This window comes from Vicugna pacos, chromosome 10 (genome assembly GCF_048564905.1).
Source record: "Vicugna pacos chromosome 10, VicPac4, whole genome shotgun sequence".
Classification (NCBI taxonomy): domain Eukaryota; kingdom Metazoa; phylum Chordata; class Mammalia; order Artiodactyla; family Camelidae; genus Vicugna; species Vicugna pacos.
The window spans coordinates 23,574,238-23,599,606 of NC_132996.1; the positions used below are offsets into that span (position 1 = coordinate 23,574,238).

Sequence of the window (25,369 nt, forward strand, 5' to 3'; positions counted from 1 at the left end):
TTATCTATGCAAAACACCAAAAAGAAAGTAAAAGTCACCCATAACCCCACTACTTTTTTAAAGTGGGGGAGGTAATTAGGTTTTATTTATTTATTTATTTATTTATTTATTTATTTATTTATTTATTTATTAATGGAGGTGTTGGAGACTGAACCCAGGACCTCCTGCATGATAAGCATGCACTCTGAGTTATACCCTCCCCCACCAACCAGTTATTTTTGATACCATAGAAAAGACAAAGAATCTCACTTCTTCTGTGTGTCCCACCAACCTTATTTCCACTGACAAACACTTTTAAGAGGGTGCTATGATTCTTCACTGCATTTTCCTGGTGTGTGCGTGTGTAAACACACAATTTTATAATTCTTACTATCATTTCCGTCTACAATTTCCAATTTTATGTAACAGTCTATCTTGGCTATTTTTCTGTACTAGTGCATATGATTCTACCTCATTCTTTTTAAAAAATTGTGTATGTGTGTTTGTGTATATATAACAAATTTTGCCTTTTTAACCATTTTTAAGTATACAATTTAGTGGTATGAGTTACATTCACAATATTGTGCAACCATCAGTGCTGTTTATTTCCAAAGTTTTTTCAACACCCCAAACTCTGTACCCATTAAGCAATAATTCCCCATGCTCTGCCCCATCCCACATAATCCCTGGTAACCTCTAATCTACTTTCCATATCTATATGAATGCCTCATTTTTTGAAAATGAAAATATCATTCTACAGTAAGAGACATCATCACCTGTTTAACCATTCTCTACTACTAGACTTTGAAGGTGTTCCCAAGTTTTTGATGAATAAACTATGCTGCAACCAACATACTCATGCATAAAGTTGAGGAGTGGGGCTGCTGAGACCTAGGGTATATGCATTCAAAAATCTAACAGATACTTACCAGCCTGTGCATCACCTTTTGAATGAGGTTTCTGACCCCCTTTCCCAGATATTCTAGTTTAATAAGGATGCTTTGGGGCCCAGCAACCTGAACTTTTATCAACATCCTACCTGATCATTATGATGTGGGAACACACAATGAGAAACATATGGAGCCTCGATCTGCTGTGTTCCTGGGTCCCCAGCGTTGCCGTCAGAGAGCAGGTTTCTTCCCAGGAGCAACACCATAAACTGCAGTGCTCCTTTCCCAAGCCAAGGCAACACTGGTGAGTCATCGGTCACAGGAGGCTGACAAAGCCTCTAAGAGAATCTTGATGGCTTGTGCGTTCATAACCTAGAAGCCCTGAGTCACCCTGGTATATACCAGGCAGCCCCCAGTTCTGTGTTCTGATAGCTTTGCCCTTTGTGGGAGGCAAAATCACCCCTCTTTCAAATCAAAGCCCACCAGGGAAAAGGCTGCCTTGTCTCCCTGGGGAAATTATGACTCACACAACAGGAGTGGTGGGTGGAGGACAGAGAGCCACTGAGGAGAAAGAGAAAAGAAACAGAAGACAGAAACAAGGCTGAATTCCAAGGGGGAAAAATTTTAAAAGTGAAAGAAAAAGAGCAAAGAGGAGAGAGAAAGCAGAGAGACACACAGAGAGAAAGAAGACCAGAGTTAGAGGGGAGACACAGAAAGGAAAGAGAGAGGAAAAAGGAGGAGGAGCAAGAATGAAGAGAAGACAGGAGAAAGAAAAGAGAACATGGAAATAGGAGGTGGGGTGAGTTCCTTAGGTGGGATCTTGGATCAGTCCAGAAAAAATGCTCATTCTCTTGGGATTATCATCCTGTGACTCCCCTCCTGGGGGAATGACTCAAAATCCAAACACGATTGTAAATTTCAATTACCGGCGTAAGTCAAAACAAGCAGGGAAATCAATAGCTCTAACGACAGGCCTGGCGCTGGGAGAAGTGTCCGGTCACTCAGATTTGCTGACCACTCTAAAAGCAAGCAGTAAGTATAAGGCCAAGAATTAGTTAGCCTAAGCATGGCCATTTTATTATTTCTCCTTCACTTTGGGGGGTCAGACTGTGAACAGGAGCAAAAGCATACGCGGGGCAGTAATACCCTGTATGCCTGGATGGTGGGTATAGCCTTCCGAGTCATTTGGCAACACAGGAAAGGTTCTCAAAAAAGATGCATGTGGTGGAGAAGGGTAATAGCTCAGTGGTAGAGCGCATGCTTAGCATGCATGAGGTCCTGAGTTCAACTCCAAGTACCTTTATTAAAAGAAAAGTTGCATACTTCTTGCACAGTGTCTTAGCAGCTATAAAGGACAGTCTTTGCAGTGCTATTTACAGTACAGGAGAAAAAAAGAAAGAAACAATTTAGGAATGAAATGTGGCTTAATAGATTTATGATATATTTGTACAACACACTGTGATATAGCTGTTACAAATGGTGATATAGAAGAGTCCTTAATAAAATAAGGGAAATCCTCACAATACTAGATGGAAAAAAAAAAGTACATATATGTTTTAATCAATCTTTTAAATGGATGATTCAAATTTTGTTAGTGGATATGTGTGTAATGGGGGTCTGCCCCGACTCTGGGTCTTCTGAAAGTTCAGTTCAGTTCAACCCTGTGCTAAGAGACGGTGGTTTTGGTTTTGGTTTTGGTGGGGATTTTGTGTGTGTGTGTGTGTGTGTTGGGGGGGTTGTATTTTGGGGGTGAGTTGTGGGTTTTTGGCAATCTCATGTCTAGACTCCACCCCTTCCAAGCTAGCCCCATGCTATCTTTTTTGGGGAAATTCCCACTAAAATCTTGCTAGGTTGGTAATTCCTAGTCTCTGTTCCCACTACAGAAGCCCAGGTGACTAGATTCAAGGGCCTGCCTGTGGCCACAGCAGCAGAAACCATGCAGTACTGCAGAGCGATCCCAGTCAGGCCCCTGCTGCTGGGCCCCCTGAGCTCCTGATGTCCATCCTCTGTGAACACTGATAGTCTGCTAAGAAATTTCCTTTTGGTTTAAGGAGCTGGCCTTGGCCTCTGTTGCTGGCCACCAGAAGCCCTGTCCGACACCCCTACTGTGTCCAGCTGTAGGGAGCTCTGCTGCTACCACCCGCTAGGTGGGCAGAGCCCCTCCGTTCTTTGGGTTAGGGTGTCCTGGGGCTGTATGAGAAGCTGTCCATCTGGAGTAATCAGCTGAGGCCTGCACACTGGGGCTGGGCAGCCAGTGAAAGAGGAGCCGGACTGGATGCAGTCAAGTCCTTTCCAGGAACCAAAGGAGGATGAGCTGGCAGAGGTCCTGAGTACAGGCCAAGACACGTGCCCTTCTCAGTGACAGTGGGTAAACAGCAACTAGCCCCCACGTGGTGCCTAGGCACCTAAAAACTGGCCCTGCAAGCCAGTGCCTGCCAGATGTCCTGAAAAAACGGGTCTGAGGAGCTGGGAGGGAATCCAAGTCCTCAGCCTGGACCAGAGAGAGGCCTGTTGGGCTTCAAGTGGTGGCTCAGAGTGGGGGGGAGGAGATGCCCACCAGGAGCAGGGGCCTACGGACCTTGAAGGTCTCAGGACTTGGGGTACAATCCATGTTGGCTACATTAACCTACATTGTCCTTGCTGGGCAGGATTTGGTCAGAAACCCTGAGATGAAAAGGGTCTCTGGGCATGTTTTGGGAGGTACTGAGGGAGGACAGTTGGGCATGTTTTGGGAGGTACTGAGAGGTATTGAGGGATCACTGCTGGTCTGATAGCAGGGACCGAGGGGCAGAAGTGGGTAACAATAATCTTTTTAAACTTTCTATTGAAGTATAACTTACACACAGAGGAATGCACCTAAGTGATTTTGACAAAAAGTAAACTCACCTGTGTTACCATTACCTGTCCCAAGACAAAGAACGTTACTTAGCATCTCAGAAGTCCCCCACTGAATGGCAATGATTTTAAAGAGGAAAGTGGACAGGGTCTGAGAGCAAAGGAGGAAGGAGGAAAAAGATCCTCCCAGGTGCCAGCTGACTGATTTGCGGTCCTTGAGACTCCCCATCTTTATAAGCACCAGCTGGTGACCTGGCCTGCATGCAGAGCTCAGGGACGCACCACACACCCAGGATTCAAGGACGACCCTTGGAAACTTGGTGAGCAGGTTATTTGACACAGACAGCCCTGCAAAGAAAGGCAAGGAACAGGTGTTTGGAGAAGATCCAGATCAGGTAGGGCTGGACTGAGAGCTTGAGAACAAACAAGAAGATTGCTTCCTGGCTGGGCTGGGAGGGTCTGGGAGTGGCTGGTCCCAGGGTGGGGGCCACAGCAGCTACTATTTGCTCCCTGCAGTTTCTGTTTGTTCAGGAATGATTCATGTGAGTTCCACCGATCAGCTCTTTCCCCTCTGCGAGCTCCTACGTGGGGGACAGAGGGGCACTGGGGAACAAGCACAGCTGTGATATCAGGCAGACTTGCTGTGTGTCTTTGGAAGAGTCACATTCCCTCTCTGACCTCTGCCAGCAAAATGGGACAACAACCTGTACCTAGTAAGATAGTTGTAAAGAGGAAATAAGGTCAGAAATCATGTAAAATGCCTGATGTTAGGCAGGCACTTAATTAATGCTTTTCTTTGCCTTATTTTTCATCTAACAAGTATTTATCTGGGTCCTGGTGTAGAGCAGGCAACTGTGCTTGCATCGGGAAGAGAGTGGTGAACAAAACCAGTATGGAGAGTGGCTGCCTTCGGAGAGCTTAGACTCTAATGAGTGGAACAGACATTAAATAAACAAACAAATACACATTGTGAAGGAGAAGCACAATGTGCTATGAAAAAGAATATCACTGATGACTTCCTTCCAATAGACTGGTCAGGGAAGGCCTCTTGGGAGAGGTGACATTTAAGCTAAGACCTAAAGGATGAGAAGGAACCAGGCATTTTGGAAAGCAGGACCCAGAGTGGCAAAAAGGCACAGGTTTTGGAGCCAGATGTGGATGGGTTTCAAATCTTGAGTCCACTACTTACTCACCTATGAGACTTTAGTGAGTCCTTTTACCATTTGGGGGCCTCAGTTTTATCTTCTGTAAAAAAAAAAAACTTACTTTATAGAATGTGAAGATGAAATCTAACTGTGTACATGAAGTGCCCTGCCTGAAGTCTAGCACATGGTGCATACTCAGTAAAAATTAGTTCCCTTTGTGGACCGAAATAAAATGCACAATCTAAAAGTTGAGAGTTATGCTTTATTTGGTGGACATTTCTGAGGACTCGAAACCCTCGAGCCCGAGATGACAGCCTCTCAGCTCGCTCTAAGGCTCTGACGGACTGCTCCAAAGAGGTAGGGGAGGAGCCGGGACAGATAGGAGTTTTACAACAAAGACTGGGTAGTGGAACCATCAAAGGATTGCTATTTGTTAATTAAGGAAAACCAGATAGCTCAAGGAATTTAGCCCTCTTCTTTGTATGGGAAGGCACAAAGTTCTAGGCTCACTGAAATCATTCCTTTGATGTGCACCTTAGCTATCTAGGGCCAGTCTCCTGTGCCTCCCATCCTGAGTTCCCTCAGGGTGCACCGTTGGGGGTGGCCCAGAGGCCCGGCTGCTTGCTTGTCTGCATCCTGAGCTCACTGTTGGGATGGCAGTAGCAGCTGATGACTTAATGGCCACAGCATTCTTTGTTTACTGACATGGCTTGCAGTATTTTTCATTCATACCTTCCTTACAGGCTCTTGATTAATTCTCGAGCAACTGGCAATTGAGAGAGGATGCGCAGCACACACACGCTCCATTCAGCCAGGACACAGGTGATTCCTTGAGCTGGGGATTCGGGGAGAGGTTAGTGAAGGGACTTGGATCCTTTCCAAGATATGAAGGTTGGTGAGAGAAACAAGGAATAGTGCAGTCCCCCAGGGCTGCTAACTGTGGGGCAAGGAAGAAAGCAGGTACCAGCGAGGTTAGCTGGGTGGAGAGGGTGCTTGAGGGACGCAGTTGACTTAGAAGAACTGGGCAGGGAGGGAGCTGGGAATGACCACTCATCTCAGCCTCTGACCACCTACTTGGACTCCCACTGTCTAAATTCATATGGAAGCTGGAGGGAATGGGAGTCTATGCCTGTAGCCCTTAAGGATCAGCCGCCCAGGGTGGAGAACAGGGGGGAAAGGTAGAGAGGATCTGGAAGGACAACCAGCAGAGACCCAGGATAGAACCCACCCCACACTGGTCCTCTTTAGAATGTAAGTGACAGATATAGCCAGTGTAAAATGGCTTATGTCAAAAAGGAATAACCTCAGGTCACCTAACTGGAAACTCCAGAGGTAGGGCCTTCACCATAGCTTAGTCAATGCTCCAATGATAGCCAGGAACTGGGATCTCATCTCTCAATTCTATTTGCCTTCATTTATCAATTTCATTCTCAAGCTGTATGTGGTGGCAAGATGACAGCAGTAGAGAGTAAAGGAGGGCTGGTCCCCAGAGGAAAACTGTGGTTCTGTGCAAAGAAAGAGGGAGAGTAGAAGCCAGGTGGAAACATTACCCACATCAACTGCAGTTTAAGTTGGGTTGCTCATGGTTGATAAACTCAGGTGACAGAGATTGGTACAGAGGCCAGGGTGAGCAGGCTCCTCTGTTTGTGTGGGTGGCCTGTCGGGGAAATGTGGATAACTCTGGGCCATCCATTCCTCTGCACTAAAGGGACCTAAAGATTACCTAGCCTAGTGATCCCATTTGACAGGTAGCAAAACTGAGGCCCAAAGAGAAGAAAGGCTTAGCGTAAGAGCATGCAGTTAATGCCAAGGCCTTGAACCCAAGTCACACAATCTGTCGTCCACGTGTAACTTCTATATTTAAAAAGAAATAAGAAACACCCCTAGAGAGTGTTTGGAAAAGAAAGAAAGGAAAGAAGGAAGGAAGAGAGGAAGGGAGGGAGAAAGAAAGAGAGCGAGGGAGGAAGAAATATATGACCTTGGTCAATTCTTTTCCTGATGTCATGTTTGATACTTAGCAGGGCCTCAGGTGTCTGTGCGCCACCTCTCCAAAGAGGAATAGCACTACCTGCTGTTTGTTCTGAAGATGAAATGGAATGAAGCTCTCCAAAGCATCTGGTCCAAAGTCAAACCAGTCTTGTCCAGTCCTGGACCATTCTCTAAAGACCTGGATGTTTCTCAAGTGGGTATGTATCAGAGGGAAGGGAAGAGGGTCCTTGTGGGTTGGCAGGGGTCTCCCCCACTGTTGGACTCACAAAGGGAGCCTTGTGTGGGAGTGGTGGCAGGATGCTTTGTGGGACAGCTGGGCCTGGGGCTGCCAGGCCTGGACTGGGCTGGGCTGGGCTGGGCACTTGGCCACAGGCAGCCCTCTGAGGGCCCTTTCATCTGAATCCCAGCTGCCACTTGGCTGGCTGGCCCAAAGCCCAGCTGCCTGGAGAGGACAGGGGCTGGCAGCTTTGTCCCAGGAAGAAAGAACAAAGAATGGAGTGAGTGGGAGGAGGGCAGAGGAAAGCAGTGCTTGCTCTTGGATTCAGGCCAAAGGGAAACAAGATCCAGTCACAGGCAACACCAAGGGGCTGTCTGAATTCTTTTGTTGCCATAGCATCAAGCAAGACAGGATCCCAGATACCATCTCAAGCCATATCCCAACCCCCACCATATTACAGATGGAGAACTGAGGCCCAGAGAGGGGCAGGGACTTGGCCAAGGTTATACATGAATGGCAGAGCCAGAACTAGTCTTGTCTCCCAGTGCTGAAGGACTCTGACAGAGGCACATTTTCTCTGGGAGCTTTGGGGTCCTCATCCATAAAGTGGAGGTGCTAATTCCTGTTTGAATGGTGAGGGTCAAATGTGCTCATGGATCTAAAGGAAGAGGAGGGCCATTTGACTTGGGCCTTGAAAGCTATGTAGGAGTTTTCCAGAGAGAATGAGCTAGTGGGGAAAGGTATTATGAACACAAGGAACAGCAGAAACAAACGCAAGAAGGCATAGGAGTACAGGTTGTTTCGGGACAGCCGGAGCCTTGGGAGAAACAGGAAATGAAGCTAAAAGCCCAGACTTCTTGGTGCTGTCAGAAGTGCTCACTGTCCTTCCAAGTGTCCAGTCCTTTCTGGGATGAGGACCCTTCAGAGCACAGCCTCCCTATGGAATCATCCCAGTCCAAACCCTCTGGGAGGAGTCAGACAATGCAAGGGGAAGGGGCACATGTGCTGTGCAGAGCCCACGGAAGGCTCCCTAATCCAGACACAGGGGCAGGGAAGCATGCTCTGAGGAGGTCACAGCTACCTCCCTGTGGCTCAATCCCATTTGCAAGTCATAATGTTCAAGGTACACATCTTGTGTGCATTTGATAAAATTCAACATCCATTTATGATAGAAACTCTCCAAAAGTAGGCATAGAGAGGACATACCTCAACATAATAAAGGCCATCTATGACAAACTCACAGCTAACATCATACTCAATGATGAAAAGCTGAAAGCATTTCCTCTAGGATTAGGAACAAGACAAGGATGACTACTCTTGCCACTTCTATTCAACATAGTTTTAGAAGTCCTAGCCACAACAATCAGAGAAGCAAAGGAAATAAAAGGGATCCAAATTGGAAAATAAGAAGTAAAATTGTCACTGTTTGCAGATGACATGATACTACACATAGAAAATCCTAAAGACGCTACTAGAAAACTACTAGAGCTCATCAATTAATTCGGTAAATTTGTAGGATACAAAGTTAATATACAGAAATCTGTTGCATTTCTATATACTAACAATGAGTTATCAGAAAAAGAAATTATGAAAACAATCGCATTTACCATCACATCAAAAAGAATAAAATACTTAGGAGTAAATCTACCTCAGGAGGCAAAAGACCTATATCTAAAAACTATAAGACACTGATGAAGGAAATTGAAGATGACATAAACAAATGGAAAGATATACCAATATTGTTAAAACAGCCATACTATCCAAGGCAATACACAGATTCAATGCAATCCTTAGCAAATTACCGATGACATTTTTCACAGAACTGGAACAAAAAATGTTAAAATTTGTATGCAAACACAAAAGACCCTGAGTAGCCAAAACAATCCTCCCTCCCTCCCTTCCTTCCTTCCTTCCTTCCTTCCTTCCTTCCTTCCTTCCTTCCTTCCTCTTTCTTTCTTCCTTTCTTCCTTTCTTCCTTCCTTCCTTTCTTCCTTCCTTCCTTTCTCTTTCTTTCTTTCTTTCTTTCTTTCTTTCTTTCTTTCTTTCTTTCTTTCTTTCTTTCTTTCTTTTTCTTTCTTTCTTCCTTCCTTCCTTCCTTCCTTCCTTCCTTCCTTCCTTCCTTCCTTCCTTTCTTTCTTTCTTTCTTTCTTTCTTTCTTTCTTTCTTTCTTTCCTTTCTTCCTAATTGAAGTATAGTCAGTTATTATGTGTCAATTTCTGGTGTAGAGCATAATGTTTTAGTCATACATGTATTTGTTTTCATATTCTTTTTCATTATAGGCTACTATAAGATATCGAATATAGTTCCCTGTACTATACAGAAGAAACTTGGTTTTTATCTATTTTATATATAGTTGTTAGTATCTGCAAATCTTGAACTCCCAATTTATCCATTCCCACCCCTCAAAACAATCTTGAGAAAAAAGAACAGAACTAGGGAGTCATACTTGCTGACTTCAAACTATACTGCAAAGCTTCAAAAATCAAAACAATATGGTACAGGCACAAAAACAGACACATATATCAGTGGAACAGGATAGAAAATCCAGAAATAAGGCCATGAACTTATGGTCAATTAATCTACGACAAAGGAGGCAAGAATACACAATGGAGAAAAGACAATCTCCTCAATAAGTGGTGCTGGGAAAACTGGACAGCTACATGTAAGAGAGTAAAATTAGAACAGTCTCTAACACTGTATACAAAAATGAACTCAAAACGGATTAAAGACCTAAAGGAAGACAGGATACTCTAAAACTCCTAGAGAAAAACTAAGCAGAACACTCTTTGACATAAATCGCAGCAATATTTCTTTTTGACCCATTTCCTAGAGTAATGGAAATAAAAGCAAAAATGAGCAAATGGAAACTAATTGAACTTAAAAGTTTTTGCATAGTAAAGGAAACCACAGACAAAATGAAAAGACAATCTACGGAATGCCAGAAAATACCTGCAAATGATGAGACCAACAAGGGATTCATTTTATACAAACAGCACATACAGCTTAAAGTGAAACAAACAAACAAACAAATCAACCAATGGGCAGAAGACCTAAGCAGACATTTTTATGAAGACATACAAATGGCTAACAGGCGTAGGAAAAGATGCTCAATATCAATAATTATTAGATAAATGCAAATCAAAACTACAATAAGGTATCACTTCATATCAGTCAGAATGGCCATCACTAAAAAGTCTATAAATAATAAATGCTGGAGAGGATGTGGAGAAAAGGAACCCTCCTACACTGTTGGTAGGAATGTAGTTTGGTGCAGCCATTATGGAGAACAGCACGGAGGTTCCTTAAAAAACTAAAAACAGAGTTACCATGAGATCCAGCAATCCCACTCCTGGGCATATATCCAGAGAAAACTCTAATTTGAAAAGATACATGCATCCCAACGTTCAAAGCTGCACTATTTACAATAGCCAAGACTCGGAAGCAACCTAAATGTCCACTGACAGATGAACAGATAAAGAAGATGTAGTGTGTGTATATATATATTCAGCCATAAAACAGAATGAAATAATGCCATTTGCAGCAACATGGCTGGACCTAGAGATTATCATATTAAGTGAATTAAGTCAGAGAAAGCCAAATATCACATGATATTGCTTATATGTGGAATTTAAAAAAATGATACAAATGAACTTACTTACAAACTAGAAATAGACTCACAGACATAGAAAATAAACTATGGTTACCAAGGGGAAAGGGGTGGAGGAAAGGGATAAATTAGGAGCTTGGGATTAAGACACACACTATTATATATAAAATAGCTAAACAACAAGGATTTACTGTATAGCACAGGGAACTATATTCAATATCTTTTAGTAACCTACAATGGAAAAGAATCTGAAAATGTATATATGTATAATGGAATCACTTTGCTGTACACCTGAAACTAATACAACATTGTAAGTCAACCATACTTCAATAAAAATAAGTAAGTAGAAATTCAAATATTTTTTCATCTCCAGAAAATGCAGGCTGTCAGGCCCTTCCTTGGTAATTTGGTTTCAGGTGGGGCTCTGGAATGATGTTGAACAAGCATTCTGAGAGAGTCTTAGCATTAGGGAAGTTTGGGAAATACGGTAGATTTTTTTCAGTTTAATCCTCCCAACAACCCAGCAAAGTAAGTACTTGCATGTATTTTACAAAAGAGGCAATTTGGGCTCTTTTGAGAGAGGAAGTGATGGATAATCACACAGCTGGTAAATGACAGGTTTGAGGTTTCATTCCCAGTTGTCACTCTCCAAAGCTTTTTTTCACCAGATACTGGCTGGTTATTATTGTTTTTATTTTTTTCCAAATTTCTGCACCATTAGTTTATTAGTTTATGACCAAAAGTCATCTCTTTTTTTATTGTGGTAAAAAACACATAACATTAAACTTATATCTTAATAGTATTTAGATGTACAGTTCAGTAGTGCTAAATATTTTTACATTGCTGTGCAACAGATCTCTAGAACTTTTTCTTCATGCAAAACTGAAACACTATACCCGTTAAACAAGTCCCCCTTTTCCCTCCTCCCAGCCCCGGTAACCACCATTCTCCTTTCTGTTTCTATTAATTTGACTACTTTAGATCTCACATAAGTGGAATCATCAGTATTTGTCTTTTAGTTATTGGCTTATTTCACTTAATGTCCCTCAAGATTCATCCATGCTGTAGCATGCAACAGGATTTCCTTCCTTTTTAAGGCTGAATTACATTCCACTGTACATATATCCCACTTTCGTTTACGCATTCATCCATGGATGGATAGTTGAGTTGCTTCCACTTCTTGGCTACTATGAATAGTGCTGCTATGAAAACAGATGTATAAATATGTCTCTGAGACTCTGCTTTTAATTCTTTTGGGTATATAACCAGAAGTGGAATTGCTGGACCATATAATAGTGAACTTCATATTGTTTTCCATAGCTGTTATACTGTTATTAAGTCAATTTTTTTAGACTTTATTTTTTAGAACAGTTTTAGATTCACAGAGAAATTGTGAAGATAGCACAGAGTTCCCACATACCCTACGCTAAGTTTCACCTATCTTTAACATATCACATTAGTATGGAACATTTGTTACAATTAAGGAACCAATATTGATATACGATTAAAGTAAACAGTTTATTCATATTTCCTTAGTTTTTACCTAATGTCTCTTTTCTGTTCCAGGATCTCATCCAGGAAATCACATTACATTACGTTGTCATGTGTCCTTAGGCTACTCCTGGCTGTTATTCTTTCTCAGATTTTCCTTGTTTTTGATGATCTTGAGTTTTGAGGATTGCTGGTCAGGTATACTGTTGGATGCCCTCTGTTGGAATTTAATGCTTTTCTCATGATTAGACTAAGGTTATGGGTACTGGGGAGAAAGACCACAGAGGTAAAGTGCCATTTCCATCACATCATATCAAGGATACATGGTACCATCATGACTTACGACTTTTGATGTTGTCTTGATTATGTGGCTGAGGTAGTATTTGTCAGTTTCTCCACTGTACAATTACTCTTCCTCCCAACAACCCCCCCATCCCTTTCCATACTGTCCTCTTTACAAAGTCACTATGCACAGCCCCTACTTGAGGAGAGTTATGCTCTCCTTTCTTAAGGATTATGTCATTAAGCAAAATAACTGACAGGTACTGACAGGTACCTAGCTCTTGTCGTCAGTGGTCATGCTTTGCACTTTAAGTAGCTGATCTTAAGTGGATAAATAGTCCCCATTGGCCACCCTATCTCCTGCAGCCTCACTTTTCTTACCTGTAAAATGGATGTTGCTGCTTCTTTACCCCCAGGACTGTAGTGAGTGGAAAGTCTCAAGGTCGCGAATGCCTCCCCTAATTTGGCTGTCAGGGAACACCGTGCAAAAGAGGGGCAGTGACTAGCTTAGGGTTTCACAAGCCTGCTAATTCCAGGCCAATCAGGGTTCTAACCACACCCTGGGTACGGATTCCCACACCCAAGAGGGAGCTAGGTGCACTTCCGCCAGCCACAAGTACCTCGCAGCCGGGCTGCGCAGTGCCAGCGCCCACGGGGCCGGGATGAGCCTGACCTCGGCGCCCGGCGCCCGTCGGCTCAGCCGGGCGGCGCCCCACGCGGGCCCGCGAACGGTGAGTGCGCAGCCCAGGGCGGGAAGAGCGGGCCAGGTTGGCTCGGGTCCCGCGCCTCTCCCTTCTTTCATTCCTTCCAGTGTCCCTCGTTCTTCCCTCCCCCCGGGTTTGAGTCCCCAGCTTCTGGCGCGGCCTTTCCGCCTGCGGCTGGGCGCTCTCCTTTCTCTTTGGCAGTTCCTGCCTCTTAGATGTCTCCTTCCGCGCCACGGTCTCGTTTGGGTTCCGGCTCAGTCCAGCCTCTTCTCTTTGCCTTCCTCCCTGCTTGGTTGCCTTTGTCTCCTCCCTCTCTTATTTGTTTTAGCTGCTCTCCGTGTCTCTTCTCTCAGAACCTTGGCTTAACCCAGACCATCGCTCTTCCGCTGTCCCCACCCCTCCTGCTGGCGGGAAAGGCAGAGCCAATTGAAGGCTGTCCAGAGTGTCACTCCCTCAGCCCTCAGCCCCCACCCTCTCCAGCCTGCTCCTACCTTCTGGCTGGGTCCCAAGTCCTGCTTCTCTGCCCCCTTACGGGGGGTGAGAATCAGGAGAAGGCCCAGTTCACTCTAGGATCAGAACATTCTAAGTCCCTTCTGGGTTAGGTGCCATCCTAAAGACTTGTAGACGGGAAAGCAGATCCAGCAGTGAGTTGACCGTAGTTCTTTCCAATAGGCTGATGATAACCATTGTTGTTGGCTACTGACAAAGTCACTTGCTTGGAAGCCGGGTGGCCCAAGGTGCTCAATAAATGTCTGAATTAATTACCAGGCAAGGGAGGAAGCCAGCACAGTACTTGATGCCAAGTAGGGCAAGATTACCTTTATCAGATTAGCAGGGGCTCCTGTAAGTTAGTGCTGAAGGTAAATGCCATTCCATTAAACAGACACTTACTGAGCATTCCTGATGTGCTGAGCACTGTAGTGGGGACTGGTAACAGAAAGATGACTCTAGGCTAGTCCTCCCTTAGGAATGTCCCAGTCTGATGGGGGATGCAGATGAACAAACAGAATTACAAGAGAGGTAACTACCAAGACAAGGGAAGTACAGGGCCCTCTGGGATCACAAAGAGACAACCTCTCCAGAAAGATTCCTGTGGGAGTTAACCAGAAAGATGAGTGGGCCAAGTGAAGGGAGCATAGGCAGCAAATGAGTGAAGCCCTGGAGGCAGTGGGGCCCAGCCTGCTGTGGCTGGGCGGGGGTGGCAGAGCAGTAGGTGGCTCTGTTGGAGTTGATTGCCAGGATTGCAAAGGGCCTTGTAAACCTTGTTAAGGAGTCTGGAGTTTCTCTGTAAGGGAATGTGGGATCACTGAAGTATTTAATGCAGGTGGTGACCAGATCAGATCCGCACTTCAGAGAAACTACTTTGGTTTCAGAGTTGCAATTGAATTGAGGGAGAACCCTGGAGGGAGCAGGGAGCCATGGAACTGAACAGAAATTTAGAATCCCTAGGACTTGGTGACTGATTACCTGTGTGGGAAGAGGTCGAGAAGCGGAGCAGAGTACAAGATTACAGTCTAGGTTTCTGGCTCAGATAACTGAGATAGGGTACAATGGAGAAAGGTCAGGGTTGTGGTATGGGGAGACATACAGGCTTGGGCTTGGGTGACATATGAGTGGACCTGTCCCTCCGCTGACTAGACTAAGGGTGACCTAAGGAAATGTACGAATGTTTGGTGGGGTGAGAGCTGGGTCTGTCTGATTCATTCCTATGTCCTCATGGCCAGCACTAGCTTAGCACCTAGCAGAGGATCCTAAAGACCACATTTCCCCAGTGTGTGCACACAAGGGCCTGGATCAGGCTTGGCTACCCAGGAATGCTTCAGCAGGGTGACTGGTAGAAAAGGTTGGGAAGAGGGACCATGAGGAAGGACAGGTCATCTGGAAGAGGGATGGAAATGAAGTTTTTATCTGCTAGAAACAAGTACTGTAGTACTTATGGATGAGATAGGAGGTCTGGGATTTCCAAGGAGATTGGGATTTTTGGGAAAACAAGGAGAAAAGGGATAGAATTAAGAAGCTTGTGAACAAGGCCCAGGTCTTAGTTGATAAAGAAATGGGGGTGAGGATGTTAGGGCAGTGAACTGCTTTGTTTAGCATCTGGAAAGGAGCTTCAGAAACAGCATTAGAAGTGATTGGATTTATTAAACCTTCAGAGCTGGAGAGACAGAGTTTTCTTTGTCCATTTTGCCTCCTTATTTCGTAAATGGCTAAGCTTAGGCCAGAGAAAGAAGTGAGAAGCCCCAGGCACATAGCTAATTACTGGCAGCAGGGGAACTGGATGTTGGGAGGGTGGGGTAGGGCACCCATGCTGTGCTGGAGTCAGACTGGTATGGGTTTGATCCCAGCTCTGACCTCCTCACTTCGTAGCTTTATGATCCTTCTTTCTGAACTTTCCTCGCCTGTAATGTGGGGACAGTAAGAGGGCCTGTGAGCTTTCAGTGGTACAGGAGTGAGAAGAACCCATAGAGCCATTCAGTGGTTGAAGCCTGCAACTTCACATTTGACTGCCTGCTTTACAGAGCCACCTCAGGGTTAACCAAACAGCCTTGCCGAACAAGAGGCCTTGAGGTTTATGGGAGAAAGAGGGAGTCACAGGTTCTGGGCTTATTGCTTCTTCTCATGGCTGTATTGCTTGGCTGCTGTCAGAACGCATCCTCTCCTCTCTTTCCACTCTAGCTAGCAGAACTCTCCCTTGGTAGGAGCAGTTGCCATGGCAACTCAGTTCTCCTCAGCAGTTTGGCTGCCTTTAGCTCTCTTAATTCCAGTACTTTAATCTTAGAGCCCACAGACAAGTTGAAAAGGAGGTCACACCTAAATTAGACTGAAGGACATTCCTGAGCCCTCTCCCTCTCCCTGGCTCTGCAATGACCAGTGGTAGAGTCTAGGTTGGAAATCCAGGCTTCTCCCTAACACTGCAGAGATCTTTTCTGCAGCAGCAGCCATCACATCCCCTAGGAAACCTTCCCCGACAAGCTCCAACACACATCCACAAAAAGAGCCAGTCCCTCCTACCTTTGAGTCTTCCCCCTCAGCACCTACACATTTGAGCCATCTGTTTCCCTCTCTCCCCTGTGAGCTCCTCAAAGGCAGGAACTATGTCCTATTCATCTGCTTAAGAGGAGGCTGGAATGGAATAGGTCCTCCTTACATTTTGTTGGATAAATAGGAAATGAAGAGTGGAGGTATTTGAAGGTGGAAAATTAATTTATGTAACGACTAAGTGCAAGCTTCAGGGTAAATCAGACCTGAGTTCAAATCCCGACACTATCACTTACTAGCTGGTTGATCTTAAGGAACTTCACCTCCTTAAGCCTTAGTTTATTCATCTGGAAAATGGGGATTTAATACATCTTTCATAGGACTGCTATGAGGATTGAGTTAGCGCAGGTGAAGCATTCTGCAGTTACCGGACTGTGAGGGGCGGGGCTGTGTCCCCCTTGTTTCTCACTGTGTCCCAGGTACCTGGCACAGAATAGGCAGGTACATGTTTTTTTGAATGAGTGAGTAAAATTTATTTTATTTTATTATTTTTGTGGGTGGGGTTATTAGTTTTATGTATTTATTTATTTAATGGCGGTACTGGGGGTTGAACCAGGACCTCGTGTATGCTAGGCATGCACTCTACCACTGAGCTATACCTTTCCCACTGTGGGTGAATTTTAAATGATGAAATTTGTTCAGGAAGCTGGTTTGTAAGGACAGCTGGTGTATCATCTCATATGTAATAATCGCTATACAGTATTCCTGTATTTTTGTTAGGTCTGTGTGGCAGCACTTAGTATTTCTTGAATGCAGCTCAACTTTCAGTCTTTTTCCAAGGGCCTCTCTGCACTGGCCTGTGGGCATTTCCACCTGGGTCTGACCCACATCCTTAGTGCTCAGCCCTGGTCTAGAGAAGAGGCCTCTAAAAATTCTGATGAACAGCTAAACCTAACTTACATTTGCACTGTACCTTACAGTTTATGAGGCAGTTTTTCATCTGCTGTATTTGGTGTTACTGGCCTTGTCACCACCAAGGATGTTCCTGTGATTTAATTCTATGGGCCCATATTTTGTAAAAAAAAAAAAAAAACCTATCAGACAAATGCCATTTGTTAGACAAAGTCATGCCAATTGATAATTAGAACTTCTGATCTATATGAAATAGGAATTTTTACCCCCACTCCCAGCACAGGATTTGGACACACAGTAAATACCCAAGAAATGATTCCTGAATGAATACATGTGTGATTTCTTTAGCCTTTTTGAAAGGTTGAAAATGTTTTTTCCCCAATACCCTCCCCCGCCTTAAACTATATGTTAGATCTGAGCATCCCTGTCAGGAACTCTTTTTTTTTTTTTTTTACATTTTTTATTGATTCATAATCATTTTACAGTGTTGTGTCAAATTCCAGTGCCTGTCAGGAACTCTTGACCTCACAATAGCTCCATATCCCCATTTTATAAACAAGGAAACTGAGGCCTAGGAAGGGAAAAGGCCTTGCCACAGGCCATACTTTACATGTGTTGTCCCTGGGACTTGCTTCCTCAGCAGCTTGCTCTCTAATAGTCTGTGACCTAAATGAGAAAATTCAAATGCTTGAATGGGTATGCTTTTTTTTTTGTATTTTATTTTTATTTTATTATTTTTTAACATTTTTTATTGATTTATAATCATTTTACAATATTGTATCAAATTCCAGTGTAGAGCACAATTTTTCAATTATACATGAACATATATATATTCATTGTCACATTCCTTTCTCTGTGAGCTACCATAAGATCTTGCATATACTTCCCTGTGCTATACAGTATAATCTTGTTTATCTATTCTACAATTTTGAAATCCCAGTCTATCTCTTCCCACCCCCACCCTTGAATGGGTATTCTTATATCAAACTGAAATATTTTTCTTCCTTAAAATGCCCACTCTCTGCAGCTATACAGCATAAATATAATCCCCTTCAGTGAGATGTAAATTCCAATAGCTAAAGCCAATCAGGGCTCCCCTAAATTCTGTAGGTATTATTCTTTTTATGAAAATAAATCATGCGCTCCCTGGAGGTGGCACCATCGGTTCACTCTGCCTCTTGTGCCCCCAGGAATCTCCTGTCGTGGAGCTGAACGTTGGGGGTGAGTTCTATACCACTACCTTGGCCACCTTGAGAAAATTACCAGGCTCGAAGCTGGCAGAGATGTTCTCCAGCTCAGCCAAGGCGTGCACGGATGCAGAGGGACGCTTCTTCGTCGATCGCTGCGGCACCTATTTCGGACCCATCCTAGAATACCTGCGCAGTGGGCAGCCGCCCACGCAGCACATCCCCGAGGTGTACCGTGAGGCTCAGTACTACGAAATCAAGCCTTTGATCAAACTCCTGGAGGACATGCCACAGATCTTTGGTGAGCAGGTGGCTCGGAAGCAGTTCTTGCTCCGGGTGCCAGGCTACAGCGAGAACCTGGAGCTCATGGTGCGCCTGGCGCGTGCGGAGGCCTTGGCTGCGCGCTACTCCGAAGTGCTGGTGTGCGTCGTGCGCAACGAAAAGGATGATGCGAACAGCGCAGACACCCTGCGCCTCCTGGAGGCGAACAAGAGGTCGGTGGTCAAGTTTGGGCCTTGGAAGGCATCCCCGACCATTGATGATCTACTGGACTGCGTCAAGATGGACATTCAGGCCCAAGGGTACCAAGTACACTGTTCACCCAACAGTACACTGCCGGCTAAGGTCTCCGATTACTTCCATACATTCTGCTTCAGCTGGTGGTGATCCTTGGGGACGGAGGTTGTTATGGGCTCCAGTTGCCTTCGAAAGCCATCATCCTTTAATTTCACAAACATCAAAAACTTCCAATGTGGTCTACTTGAGTCTTGCTTCCAAATATTTAATTCCCTCTTGAGGATTTTCCATTCTTTGCAAGTGACTCCACTGTACTTGCCTAGTGAGGTGAAGCTGCTCCCTCTTTAAAGCTGTCCGTACCTCTCAGACCTTTCCCTTGAAGTCCAGTAGCAAGGCGGAGATGAACTGGAATGATTTAACAATGCTTTGGCTGGAGATGCGGGATGACAACAGGAAAATAATATGATGCCATGAGTCTAGACAGTCAGATCTAAAAATGTAACCTATCCAGCCTCAGCTTGTGATCCAATCTTCCAGCCCTGGTGTGTGCCTTCATGAGGAAGATGCCAAGTTAGCAGCGGTAGTATATGCCACTCAGATCTTTCCCAGATGCTGTGTTGGCAGCTAGAGCCTTACAGCTATCCTCTTATCTAGAGCAGTAGTTCTCAGAGTGTGGTCCCTAGACCAGCAGCATCAGCAACACCTGGGAACTGTTAGAAATACAAATTCTCTAGGCCCCCTACCTCAGGCTTACTGAAACAGAAACTCTGGGAGTTAGCCCAGTGGTCTGCTTTAACAAGCCTTCCAAGTAATTCTGAGGCATTCTTAATTTTGAGGCCTGCTCAAGAAAAGAATTGCCATCTTGCTTGTGTAGAGGTACAGCAGATGGATCCCTTACCTCAGGGAGGAACCAACTCTGGTGCAGTTTCTGTTCTAGAGCTCCTCAGGAGATCAGGCTGAAGTCAGTCTTCATCGGCCACCACATTCTGGCTTAGCAGTCTTCCTCTGTTCTATCCTGCTTCCCTCACTCCCCTCCACCTGAGAGCACATCCTCAATAAACCACTTGCACAAGAGACTCTCAGGTTCTGCTTCTCAACCAGAGACATTAAGTAACTCTAAACAGGACACATGTAGCCACTCATCCTTCTCCAAGTCCAGGTCAGGGATAGATGGCCACCTTCCCCACCTAGTAGGATGACCAGCTATTCTGGTTCCCTAGGAATGAAGGTCAAGTTTAACTATCAAGCTTTTAGAAGTTAATACTGAATCAGGGAATTTCAAATTCAAACATAAAATTGCTCAGAACATAGTCATTTTCAGTGAGCGTTTTAATTCAGTAACTGCATCTGCTTGTATATTTTTTCTTATTTTCAAACGTGTTCTCTTTTCCTTTTTTGGTATTTAACATGGCTGATGATTTAAAGTGGAAAAATCCTGAATGTCTGTTTGAACTTTATATCATGAAACAATTCAACATTACTCATCAAGAGCCTGGAAAAAAGTTCATACCTTTTGATCAGTAGTTAATACTTCTGAGATTAGATTCCAAGGAGATAACTTGCTCCATAAGATCTAAATAGGGTTGCTTAAAAATCTCAATTTCATGAATTATGGAAAGATCAATATCCTCCCCAATATTTCTGTACATTTCCAGAGGGCTTGTCTTCTTATGGTCAGCTCTGGTTCTCCACGCCTTCTGGATTCATTTAGCACAGGGATCATCTAGATTCTTAAGCCTGTTGTTGCTGTTCTACACAATGCTTACCCAGGTTTAAAACTCAGATCTTTTAAAAAAATTTTTTACAAATGCTACTCCCATCAGCTGTTTGTGCACATAGCTGACTGTGGCAAATACAGGCAAATAAAGGGGAGGGAGTTTACAACACAGAAATGCAAACAACTTCAAATTGAATTTTGGATGTATCTATTATTAAAAGTGTGTTAGTCAAGTCACCCCCATCACTGGGGGCTTTTCACTAGTAGATTGTATTTATTTCCTGTTCTTTCTTCCCTCCCTATTCCTTCTATACTTCTCTGTTGGTGGGAGTAATCTTGCCCACCCCACTGACTTCGTGCTTGGCCTCTTGACTTAATCTGGCCAATGGAATATGTGTGGAAGTAACAGTGTTGCCAGTTCCAAACTGAGGCTTTAGAGGCATGCCAAGTTTCCACTAGCCACCTTGTATTCTTGTCATTTGCAGAAGACCATGTTCCAGTTTAGCTACTACCTCAATGAGCTCTGGCTCTGCATCCCTTAGGGTCTGACTCTCTGCCTCAGCAATTTACCGAACTATTTTATTAAGCAAAGGCAATTTCAATAACCCCCAACTCCCAATCCATAACATAATTAAGATGACATACTATTTTTATTGCACTTAACTTAAATAGCAAAACAATTGGAAATAAGCCAACTTACATTTATATAATGCAACATTATTTAGCAATTAAAATTACATTTATACTTAAAAAACTGAAAATAGAGTTGCCACATGATCCAGCAATCTCACTCTTGGGCATATACCCAAAAAAGATGAAAACTAATTCAGAAAGACACATGCACCCCAATCAATGTTCATAGCAGCACTATTTACAATAGCCAAGACATGGAAGCAACCTAAATTTCCATTGACAGATGAATGGATAAACAAGATGTGGTGTGTGTGTGTGTGTGTGTGTATACACACACACACATATATAATAATAGACTAGTACTCAGCCATAAAAAGGAGTGAAATATTGCCATCTGCAGCAGCATGGATGGATTATCATACTAAGTGAAGTAAGTCAGAGAAAGACAAATATTATCCATCACATATAGTGCAATCTAAAAAAAGAATACAAATGAACTTATTTAAAAAACAGAAGCAGAAGACAAACTAATGGTCACCAAAGGGGAATGGGTAGGGGAAGGATAAATTAGGAGTATGGGATTAACAAATACACACTACTATATCTAAAATAGATAATAAGGACTTACTGTATAGCACAGGGGACTATGTTCAATATCTTATAATAACCTATAATGGAAAATAATATATATATATACGAATCACTTTGCTGTATACCTAAAAGTAACAGCATTATAAATGAGCTCTACTTCAGTAAAAAAAAAATTACATTATTGGGAAGGAGATTAATTTAATTTAATTCAGTACAACCTAATTAAATCTTTGCTCTAAGAAGGATTTAAGCTGGTGGGGCTTAAAGGCTATGAAAAAAAATACACAAAAATAGATAAATTAGAGGGGGGAAGTTATAGCTCAGTAGTAGAGTGCATGCCTAGCATGCACGAGGTTCTGGGTTCAATCCCCAGTACCTCCACTAAAAAAAAAATAAGTAAATAAATAAATAAACCTAATTACCTCTCCCCTTCGAAAATAAATAAAAATAAAAAATAAATAAATTATAAATATATAAATTAAGTGGACACTCTTGGTTGCCTACCCAATAGTACTGTCTCCTCCCTTCTTCTGAAAAAGCAAAGTGAATAAGGCACATTAATAATGTTCAAAATACCATTTCTGAACAACTCCATTAAAAAATGGGCAGAAGACCTGAACAGACATTTTCTCAAATAAGATAAATAGATGGCCAACAGGCACATGAAAAGATGCTCAACATTGCTAATTATTAGAGAAATGCAAATCAAAACCACAATGAGATATCACCTCACACATATCAGAATGGCTGTCATCAAAAAGACCACAAATAACAAATGTTGGCAAGGATGTAGCAAAAAGAGACCCCTAGAACCCTACTAGTGAGAATGTAAATTGGTGCAGCCACTATGGAAAACAGTACCGAAGTTCCTTGAAAAAATGAAAATAGAACTAGCATATGACCCAGCAATTCCACTCCTAGGTATACATCTGAAGAAAACAAAAAGATATATGCACCCCAATATTCATAGCAGCAAAATCTACAACAGCCAAGACATGGAAGCAATCTAAGTGTCCATCAACAGATAATAGATACAGGAGATGTGTGTGTGTGTGTAGGTACCTATATACACACACACACACATACACACAAACAAACGTATATAATAAAACAAACAGACTTACAAATACAGAGAACAAGCTAGTGATTACCAGTGGGGAGGGGAAAGAGAGAAGTAAACAGGGGTATGAGATTAAGAGATACAAATTATTATATATAAAATAAATAATCAACACAGAGACATATAGCCATTGTTTTGTGATAACTTTAAATGGAGTTTAATCTATAAAGGTATTGTATCATTATGCTGTACACCTGAAACTAATGTAATATTGTAAATTGCCTATTCTTCAATTAAACAAATACCAACTCTGTTCACTTGTGGGCACATATGAGACTTTCCAGATCTGTTGGGATTAACTAAAGAAAATTATAGTCATAGGAGGAAAACTTAAAACTGAATTCTAAATATAACTGTTGTTATAATCCACAGGAAAAAATACAAAAAACAAGTAAAACCTTTGAGACTGCCATCATGGAGACACCCTAATTCACAGCACTGTGGCAGATTTTCAGATCTCACTATTAGAGTACCTCTTTATTTTTTTTTCCCTTCTACTTATTTTCCCTATCCTCCCTGCCCCACCCCCACCTCCCATCCATTTTTTCCCCCTTTTCTGCTGTGCTCAGTGTCCTGGAAGGCTGATCCCCAGATGCTGCATACCCAGGCCCCTTCCTGGTTGGCCAAAGACTTGGAAAGTACAAAAGTGGAAGATTGGGGACAAGAAAGCCTGTGAGTTAGTATGTGGATGAACGTCTTGGAATGGCGGAAATATCTGTGTTTCCTATGAATGCCCACCAGAGGGCACCCATTCTAGAAGAGGGTTTCAAAAAAAATAAATGGACATAATAATCCAACCTGTGGATGCCAGTCAGTTACTTTCCCCAGCTCCCTGGTATCCCAGTTCAACGGAGTCATGAGAAAGGTGGCCATGATGGCAGGGATGGAGTTGGTGCATGAGCTCTACGATACAGACTTTTGCTCATCAAAGCTAATCTGGTCAGTGGTGGATGTCCAACAGCAGAGACCAACAGAGTCCCTGATATGCTATTATTCCATAGGGAGGCTAGACACTTCTTGGTGATAGGTTGATTGTGCTGCAAATCAGTTAGCTGTACTGCTCAGTAACAAACTGTTGGGAGAAATGCTGGCATTTCTCAGCAAATGGCATTGATAGCTTTGAGGACGTTTGCAAAGCTGCTTAGGGGTAGGGGGCAGATGTACTTCTTTACAAGGTAATAAACTTAGTATCACCCTCCAATCCTGGAGACATTTCAGTGTGATAAAGCATGTCTCCCCCTGGATTAGAAGGCAGATTGTTTCCTGACCAGTATAATAATGTGGGGGAAGGGGGCTGGAAGGGATAAATTGGGAACTTGAGATTTGCATACACTAATATATATATAAAATAGATAAACAACAAGATTATACTGTATAGCACAGGGAACAATATTCAATATCTTGTAACTTATGGTGAAAAAGAATATGAAAACAAATATATGTATGTTCATGTATGACTGAAGCATTATACTTTACACCAGAAATTGATACAACATTGTAAACTGACCGTACTTCAATAAAAAAATATATATATATATACACAAAAAAAAGGTATTGTCTCTCTCCAGAGGGCAGGTTTTCTAGCATTCCTCTTCTAAGATTGAGGGTTTCCTAAGCTCAGCATTCTTCATCTGTTTCAGATCTATTGTGTATGGCATTCACCTGCATCACCCCCATGGTACTTAGGGTACAAGGAGAACGAATATAAACATCAAGTTCATGCTGCCTGCTATGCTGTGAATAATAAGCTGTCTAAATCCATTTGGGCTTGTTGTCTCCTTACCTGTTGTATCTATGGAAGTGCGGGGATGCTGTCTTATGGGTTTGTGGTGTATGCCTCATATCAACAGCTAAAATGTGTATTGTTTCTCCCACTGTTAGAGTACATGATTCTGGGAACTAAGATGTAGGAGTGGTTCTTGTCACTTTTACACATAACTCATTTCATATTCTTGGGTTCAGTGGGCTTGGAGTACTTGGTCCTCAAGGGAGGAGTAGTTCCCACTAAAGAACCCAGTCAATTTTCCATTACATTGGAACATGTTGTGAGACTGTCCCTGGTCATTTGGGGCTCTTCTACACTGAACCAACAGGCAGAGAAGGGGCTACCACACCAGTCTGAGTGGTTGACTCCAATTTCCAAGGGGGAAATTGGGTTAATGTTATACAAGAGGGACAAGGAAGACTTTATTTGCAACCCAAGGGATTCACTGGGGCACCTCATTGTACTCCCATGTACAATAATGAAGGTCAAAGAAAATGTCATCCCTTCAATAAAGATAGTTTTTCATTTCAAAATTAATGAATGTGGAATATTCTTGTTTCTATACCAGTCTGACCTCAACTTCTTAACTTTATTTCTTTCGTTCTTCTCTGTTCTGTGTATGCACTTTACCCTCAATATTAACTGAATTTTTTTTTCCTGAGTGCACCAAACTCCTTCCTGTACCTTGTATCTAATAATAATGATAATATTTTGTATTATTGATGCTTAAATGCACATTTAACACCTCTGAAATCAGGACACATCTTAAGATGCTTTTGGCCAATTGTTCATATGACTGGGTCATAGCAA

At 43.0% G+C, this 25,369-nt stretch overlaps 1 protein-coding gene across 1 annotated transcript; it reads left to right on the top strand.

Moving 5' to 3' along the window:
• The first annotated feature begins 13,016 nt into the window (after positions 1–13,016).
• KCTD14 (potassium channel tetramerization domain containing 14) lies at positions 13,017–19,636 on the top strand. The gene is made up of 2 exons (XM_006213658.4): positions 13,017–13,166; positions 18,221–19,636. Exons 1-2 carry the CDS (start codon positions 13,098–13,100, stop codon positions 18,881–18,883), a joined length of 732 nt encoding a protein of 243 aa, XP_006213720.1. The 5' UTR covers positions 13,017–13,097; the 3' UTR covers positions 18,884–19,636.
• The last annotated feature ends 5,733 nt before the right edge of the window (positions 19,637–25,369 follow it).